Source organism: Clupea harengus, chromosome 12 (genome assembly GCF_900700415.2).
Source record: "Clupea harengus chromosome 12, Ch_v2.0.2, whole genome shotgun sequence".
NCBI classification, from domain to species: Eukaryota; Metazoa; Chordata; class Actinopteri; order Clupeiformes; family Clupeidae; genus Clupea; species Clupea harengus.
The window spans coordinates 29,352,541-29,361,170 of NC_045163.1; the positions used below are offsets into that span (position 1 = coordinate 29,352,541).

Here is an 8,630-nt window from a genome sequence, read left to right on the forward strand (position 1 = left end):
CTTCAAAGGTTCATGAAGCTTCATTTCGCCATCACTACAGTATAGGAGCAACAAACAAAACACAACGGAAGCCAAAAACCGTGAGGAGGAGAGAGAGACCGCCATGTTGGATTCGTAGCCCTTTTATCCTCCAGCCAATCACGCGCACCTGAGCAGAGACAAGGACAAAACAAAACCAATATTCCCATCTGCCCCGTGGGCGGGGTTAGCTGGGCCGTCACACTCTTGAGTATAAAACAAACTCAGTTAGAGGGAGACTCATACCCTGTTTCCAACCTCTAGAAAGCTCTTAATAATGGCAGGTCTGATACTGCTCCTGGTTGCACCAGTGTTGCTGGTCACTGGATATCCACCGATGGCAATGGCAAGTTGTGTGGAAACAGACGGAGGTAAGCCACATCATTATTTTTTCACAAGAATGACAAACACTACTCTTGTTATTGTTATAACACACAAGATGAGATTCTGATCTCTGTGACCTGTGTGTTTCCCTGTGTATGTGCTCAGGGTTCGTGGCCTTCACTGCAGCTCTACGACATACAAGTGACAGGCCTGATGGCTTTAAATCTATCGGACCCTACGGCATTGACACCACAATCATTTATGACAATGTGATCACCAATATTGGAGGTGCCTATAATTCAGCAACAGGTATGTTTTATGGTGGCAGTGTGCATACTTTAAAGCAAAACTAAAGGAGGTGTAATAGCAAGTGCAATTGCGGGGCTCTGGTTATTGGTTAAGCATGATTATGGATCACCTGCATGTTTCAATCAAATCTTGAACTGTTTTTCATGTTTCATATTTGCACTCTTTTCTCATGTTTCATGTTTGGTGCAACCTGACTTTATCCCATTTTTAATTAACGTATGTACATACAGTAAATAAAAAAATCGACCTTTAATCTCAAGTCAGTTCGGCCAACTGTTTTGTTATTGTACAGGTATCTTCACTGCTCCAGTGAAAGGAGTCTACTTCTTTACCTTCACGTCCTACAGTTGGGTGAAGGAGAAAGACATCGGTGTCCAGCTGATGAAGAACTCTGAAGAAGTGTTGATGGTTTGGGAATGGCAGGACGCAGGTGATAATGAGGACTATGCCTCCAACTCAGTGGTTCTGCAGCTGAAGGTTGGAGACGGGGTGTACATGAGACTCCCCAAAACATTCTACATTGCAGCAAACAAGTTTCACAATGTTAACACCTTCACAGGTTATCTGCTTCGTCAGATGTGAGGGAGCCATTTGAAAACTGTGATAAACATAAGTAAAAATGTAACCATAGAATTATATTTCTATGTAACTGTAATAAATAAATGAGCAGCATCTTCCAAAGTTGTTTTCTCTGTTTTACTCATATCCCAAACTTTAAAGTTACTAACCAGAAGGTTAGTTATGGTTGTGCTTCGGTGTGGTTTGGTACTGCCAACAACAGACAAACAGTCCTAGGGGTCCTCCCAGCTTTCTCAGGAAAGTCTGAGATCAGCGTCCAGAGTGAAGAGGGTTATTCTCCAGCCTTTCCCCTGACTTTTTCAAAGAACAGTGTCTCAGTCCAAACCATGAATGCACAGAAAATGTAATGAGAATTTGAACCTCACTCTATGAGAACTAAAAATAATACTGGGCATTCGTATAACAGTCAGCTGCAGTATCCACCCAAGAACAAGAATGTACTGGTCCTCAAATCTAAGTCTTCTTCAATCCTCTTTAGCAGATGCAATGTCTGCCAATAGATTTGATGAAATCAATAAATACCTGCACTTTGTGGATAAGTGCAAGAAGGCAAGTAGAGACAAGTTCTTCAAAGTAGTTGCAGTGAGGCCTGAGGAGTGTCATGCCATCTCATGAGCTTGACATAATGAAACCCTAATTCCAGCATGTCCCCATTGGTGCCCAAACTTTGCATTCAATTAGTGCGTCCTAAAACCTAAGCCTGATGCCATACCTAGAGGCGAATGAGAACTCTTCATGCATGACTTATGAAAAAAGAAAACATCCACATACTATATCAGTGTTTCCCACACGTAGACTTCAAGTGGGCTGACTGCCCAGGAATATTAACTGCTGCCAAAGTAGATTTGCCAATTTTAGCATTTTTAGTGTAGTGTTCATTTTAGCATTAGCACTACAGCTCTTCTTTGGCTTTCTTTATTTTCTTAATTCCACCTGTTTTTTGGAAGTGGGTGTAAACTCCTGTGAAAGATGAGTCTCAATCAGCAGACGAATATGAGGCTCACACTCTTGCTAAAAGTGAAAATGAGACTCAGTCTTTCTCCTTTTGCAAAAAGCGATAACATTATGATAGAAACATTATTAAAGAGATGCAGGTGACTTTGTTATGTGTGATAGCTCACTATTAACTGTCTGTCAAACTGTTTAACTGTGGCAGTTTCCTTGTAGCCAAATACGTAATACTGTGATTATCACCCATTTGAAAAACTGAGTATGCTCTGTGGGGCTATGCCACGCTATTCAATATGGATGTGGGATAAACCAGCGTCAGGCTGGAGGCAGGAATTTAACCCGGGGCGCTTGATTGCTGAACAGGTGTGGAACACGCTGAGCAAAGTTAGGACGAGAGCACATTAGTTCAAATTCAAAAGGTGTTATACTTATCAACGACTAACCAAAAGGCTAAAAATGACAAACTGTTATTTGAATCATCAACAAACCAACCAACCAACACATCTGACTGTGGAACCAGTTCCCCTGGAAAAAAGCTTCTAGTCGGACTGGTCAGACAAGTTCCAACATTCCAAAAACCCTACTGGCTTCTGGCAAACGTCCCACCCTTTTAACTAGTTATGTGGAACGCAATGTTCCTGGCTCCAGTTCAGAAATGTGTTTGCCTCACAACATGTGCAGAGGAACTGTAAGCACAGGAGCATTGAAACCTCTGTCAAATCCATCTCTTGTTTGTTTGGGGGAGAACACTGGGTAGTAAACACAGGTCTCCAATCTCCCTGGCACAGACCACTGCAGATGTGGTGATTAACTCTCACCCTATGTTTGTTCACTGAGGCCAGGAACCAGAGGAGCTAGCAATCATCTGGACTCAACGCTATTAGTTTCCAATCAATGACTGGCATCTTTCTTCTTGCCATCACACAATACTTCATATCTCTCTCTCCCTCTCCAACGCTATTATTTTCCAATCAATGACTGGCATCTTTCTTCTTGCCATCACACAATACTTCATATCTCTCTCTCCCTCTCCAACGCTATTATTTTCCAATCAATGACTGGCATCTTTCTTCTTGCCATCACACAATACTTCATATCTCTCTCTCCCTCTCCAACGCTATTATTTTCCAATCAATGACTGGCATCTTTCTTCTTGCCATCACACAATACTTCATATCTCTCTCTCCCTCTCCAACGCTATTATTTTCCAATCAATGACTGGCATCTTTCTTCTTGCCATCACACAATACTTCATATCTCACATATACATCCATTTTTTTTAAACCAACACACAGTACAAATATAACAATAAGCAGCTAATTTTGATGTTTCAACAGTAATGTTAGCTAAATTACATATTAGCACAGGTGTGAATATGCATCAGAGAAAGCTAGATTACAAAAAAAACATTTCATCATTATCACACAGAGCAAGCAGTCTGTGAAAGTCAGATTCATTCTCTCATAGGCAGATTCATTCTCTCACTCCCGTTCACTCTTCTTTAATTACAGTGCATGAAATGCCCTTTATTGTTATTCTTAGGTATTTCTCTGCTTCACTCCATTTATCTCTCCTTCTTTCAATATTTTCCTTCTTCACTCTCTCTTTATCTATTTATCCATAGCCACTCCTGTTCAGTCTTCTATCCTTTCTTCTTTCCTTCTTCCACTCTTCTTTCCTTCTTTCACTCTTCTTTCTTTTCTTCTTTCTTTTCTTCTTTCCTTCTTCCACTCTTCTTTCCTTCTTCCATTCATCGTTCCATCTTTCACTCTTCTTTCTTTTCTTCTTTCCTTCTTCACTCTTCTTTCCTTCTTTCACTCTCCTTTCCTTTCTTCTTTCCGTATTTCACTCTTCTTTTTTTTCTTTTTTCCTTATTCCACTCTTCTTTCCCTTCTTCACTCTTCTATCTTTTCTTCTTTCCTTCTTACACTCTTCTTTCCTTCTTTTACTCTTCTTTCCTTCTTACACTCTTCTTTCTATGCAAAGTAGCGATTCAATTGTGAATGTGTGTGTGTGTGTGTGAATAAACTAGACTCACAAGCATTATACTGCTGTTTTGGAGTAATTTAAATTTTAAAGTTGATTTTGGCTTCGGTCCAAATTTGATTGCGTCTGGTTCCGGATCTGGACCGGATTCCGCCTATTTACTACACCTGGTTTATTGATTGTACACCTTTAAACAAAGAACACGAGGCAACCATTCCAAATAAAAGAATCCTGCTTTTGAATGCCTCCATCCTTGAAGGCTCTACTGAGTCAACATGCTCACGTCTCCACAGGCTCTTTGTCAGCTGACAGATTTTTATTCCTAGGCTTCTTATTACAGTGCATTAAATGCCCTGTATTGTTATTCCTTCGTCTCTTATTACAGTGCATGAAATGCCCTGTATTGTTATTCCTAGGCTTCTTATACTTCTTATTATTACAGTGCATGAAATGCCCTGTATTGTTATTCCTAGGCTTCTTATTACAGTGCATGAAATGCCCTGTATTGTTATCCAAACTTTTCTTATTACAGTGCATGAAATGCCCTGTATTGTTATTCCTTCGTTTCTTATACTTCTTATTATTCTTTGTACCGACTTCTGCGCTTAATTCAGCTCAAACCACTTAACATAGAAACTTCGTTCAAACGTTGTCGCGTAGGTCTTGTAAAGGAAACTTATGCTATGTATTTTTCTAAACTTTATACTTTTTAAAATATTAAAGAAAAACTAATACAAATTTTCCCATTGACTTACATTGGGCCATTATGACATCATAATAGGGTCATTAAACTGGCTTGCACCTGTGCTTCACTGACACCTGCGCCAAGGCTCCTCTTCTCTCTCTCCCTCTCCATTAAACTGTATAACTAGGAATATTAAGACACCTTCCATACTCTACTTTTTTTTCTCTCCATCTTTTTCTCTATCCCTCTCACTCTACTTTTTCTCACACTCCTCTCTCTGCTTCACTCCATTTTCTCTCCTTCTTTCAATATTTTCCCTCTTCACTCTCTCTTAACTGTCTTCATCCAGAGCCACTCTTGTTCACTCTTCTTTCCTTTTTTCTTTCCTTCTTTCACTTCTTTCTTTTCTTCTTTCCTTCTTCCACTCTTCTTTCCTTCTTTCATTCTTCTTTCCTTTCTTCTTTCCTTCTTCGACTCTTCTTTCCTTTCTTCTTTCCTTCTTTCATTCTTCTTTCCTTTCTTCTTTCCTTCTTCCACTCTTCTTTCCTTCTTTTACTCTCCTTTCATTTCTTCTTTCCTTCTTTCACTCTTCTTTCTTTTCTTCTGCCTTTCTTGACTTTTGCATTTCATGCACTGGTATTTCCTTCAGGAAATGCATTTTCTAGTTCTTATTATTCTTTTGACCTTTTTCTGCGCTTAATTCAGTTTGAACCGCTTAACGTAGAAACTCTGTTCAAATTTTGTCGCGTAGGTCTTGTAAAGGACACCTGTGCTATGTATTTTTCATTTTTCTGAACTTTATACTTTTTAAGATATTACAGAAAAACTAAAAAAGTTTTCCCATTGACTTACATTGGGCCATTATGACATCATAATAGGGTAATAATTCCACTCTTCTTTCCACTCTTCTTTCCTCCTTTCACTCTTCTTTCCTTATTTCACTCTTCTTTATTTTCCTCTTTCTTTCTTCCACTCTTCTTTCCTTTCTTCACTCTTCTTTCCTTCTTCCTCTCTTCTTTCCTTCTTTTACTCTTTTTTCCTTTCTTCTTTCCTTCTTTCTTTTCTTCTTCCTTTCTTAACTTTTGCATTTCATGCACTGGTATTTCCTTTCATGCACTGGCTCGAACCGCTTAACGTAGAAACTTCGTTCAAACTTTGTCGCGTAGGTCTTATAAAGGACAATTGTGCTATGTATTTTCCGTTTGTCTAAACTTTATACGTTTTAAGATATTAAAGAAAAACGAATAAAAAATGTCATATTGACTTACATTGGGCCATTATGACATCATAATAGGGTCTTTAAACTGGCTTGCACCTGTGCTTCACTGACACCTGCGCCAAGGTTCCAAGGCTCCTCTTCTCTCTGTCCCTCTCCATTCAACTGTATAACTAGGAATATTAAGAGACACCTAAGTGAGGCATTTGTTTTGAGGACCCAGTGGACCTCCTATTGAAGTCGACCATGTCTTCAGCAAGGCCAAACTATAAACATGTAATTACAGTCAATTTAGTGGCTATGATTATGAAATGGATAATGATGACATGGCACATTGATCTTCAACCTGTACACTTGGTGATGTTTCTGGTTGCTTCACTCACTCTTGCTTAAAAGACTGTACAGTCGGAGGCAAAGTGATTTGCTAAGAGAGGATTTCATCACTGCCTTCTCCTTCTCTCTGTCCACTGAGGACGCTGTCTCACACTCAGAGTGTTCCGCTGTCTCACGCTCAGAGACGCTGTCTGTCTCACGCTCAGAGACGCTGTCTGTCTCACTCTCAGAGTGTTCCGCTGTCTCACTCTCAGAGTGTTCTCACGCTCAGAGTGTTCCGCTGTCTCACGCTCAGAGTGTTCCGCTGTCTCACGCTCAGAGACGCTGTCTGTCTCACGCTCAGAGACGCTGTCTGTCTCACTCTCAGAGGCGCTGTCTGTCTCACTCTCAAATGTGTATACATCCTTGTAAGTCGCTTTGGATAAAAGCATCTGCTAAATGACTAAATGTAAATGTAATGAATACATGTAAATGTCTCACGCTCAGAGACGCTGTCTCACTCTCAGAGCTTTTTCATGCATTCCGCTGTTCTTTGCTGAATAATGGAAGCAGACAGCTGAGGACAGGAGGTCACATGACAGAGGAGAACAGAAAACAGGAAGCCCTGGCCGCACTGCGCCATCTAGTGGCCGGAGCAGGAGTAACACAAGCATTTCATTTCTCTAAACATCTTCATATCACACTATTAAACCAGCATTAACAAGCACGTGGTTTGTGTTGCTCTCGAGTGCTGAGGGTGAACACACGTGTGTGTAGGCAGTAAGGTTCTCTCGACAGCTGAGGGTTAACACGATGAGGGTGAACACGTGTGTGTAGGCAGCAAGGTTATCTCGAGGGCTGAGGGTGAACACGTGTGTGTGTAAGCAGTAAGGTTCTCTCTCGCTGAGCTGAGGGTGAACACGTGTGTGTAGGCAGTAAGGTTCTCTCGAGATCTGAGGGTGAACACGTGTGTGTGTAGGCAGTAAGGTTCTCTCGAGATCTGAGGGTGATTACGTGTGTGTAGCGCCACAGTGTGTGTGTGTGTGTGTGTGTGTGTGTGTGTGTGTGTGTGTGTGTGTGTGGGTGTGTGTGTGTGTGTGTGTGTGTGTGTGTGTGGGTGTGTGTGTGTGTGTGTGTGTGTGTGTGTGTGTGTGTGTGTGTGGGTGTGTGTGTGTGTGTGTGTGTGTGTGTGTGTGTGTAGGCAGTAAGCGCCCGCTAGAGTGAGGTTTGGAGCCGCCCTCAGAGGCTGCCACTTGAGGTTAAGCTCTGAGAAACACAAACATGGCCGCCGTGTGACCACAGCCCAGACCACAGTGTGTGTGTGTGTGTGTGTGTGTGTGTGTGTGGTGTGTGTGTGTGTGGTGTGTGTGTGTGTGTATGTGTGTGTGGTGTGTGTGTGTGTGTGTGTGTGGTGTGTGTGTGTGTGTGTGTGTGTGTGTGTGTGTGTGTGTGTGTGTGTGTGTGTGTGGTGTGTGTGTGTGTGTGTGTGTGTGTGTGTGTGTGTGTGGTGTGTGTGTGTGTGTGTGTGTGTGGTTGTGTGTGTGTGTGTGGGGTGTGTGTGTGTGTGTGTGTGTGTGTGTGTGTGTGTGTGTGGGTGATCTAGGGTCTGGAGACACGTTTACACTGCCTAAGCAGGGACTGCGGTAGGGGCCACGTCACACAGAGGGGCCACGTCACACAGAGGGGTCCAGGTCTGCTGCTCAGGGTTATGGGTGGAGTATGGAGGAGAGGAGGAGAGGAGAGGAGAGGAGAGAAGAGGAGAGGGAGAGGAGAGGAGGAGGAAGGAGAGAGGAGAGGGAGTGGAGAGGAGAGGAGAGGAGAGGAGGAGGGAGCTGAGAGGAGAGGCAGGAGAGGAGGGCAGGAGAGAGGAGCAGGAGTGGAGAGGAGAGGAGAGGCAAGGAGGAGAGGAGAGGACGATGGAGGAGGAGAGGAGAGGAGGAGGAGAGGAGAGGAGATGGAGAGGAGAGGAGAGGAGAGGGAGGAGGGGGAGAGGAGAGAAGAGGAGGGGAGAGGAGAGAAGAGGAGGAGAGGAGAGGAGAGGAGAGGAGAGGAGAGCGAGAGGAGAGAAGGAAGCAGGGAGAGGAGGAGAGGAGAGAGGAGAGGAGGAGAGAGGAGAGGAGGGAGAGGAGAGGAGAGGAGGGAGAGGAGGGGAGAGGAGAGAAGAGGAGGGGAGAGGAGGAAGAGGGAGAGGAGAGGAGAGGAGAGGAGAGGAGAGGAAGGAGAGGAGAGGAGGAGAAGGAGAGAGGAGGG

The 8,630-nt window shown here is 43.0% G+C and overlaps 1 protein-coding gene across 1 annotated transcript; it reads left to right on the forward strand.

Moving 5' to 3' along the window:
• Positions 1–295: 295 nt before the first annotated feature.
• LOC105903847 (complement C1q-like protein 4) lies at positions 296–1,233 on the forward strand. The gene is made up of 3 exons (XM_031578474.1): positions 296–389; positions 508–651; positions 944–1,233. Exons 1-3 carry the CDS (start codon positions 296–298, stop codon positions 1,231–1,233), a joined length of 528 nt encoding a protein of 175 aa, XP_031434334.1.
• The last annotated feature ends 7,397 nt before the right edge of the window (positions 1,234–8,630 follow it).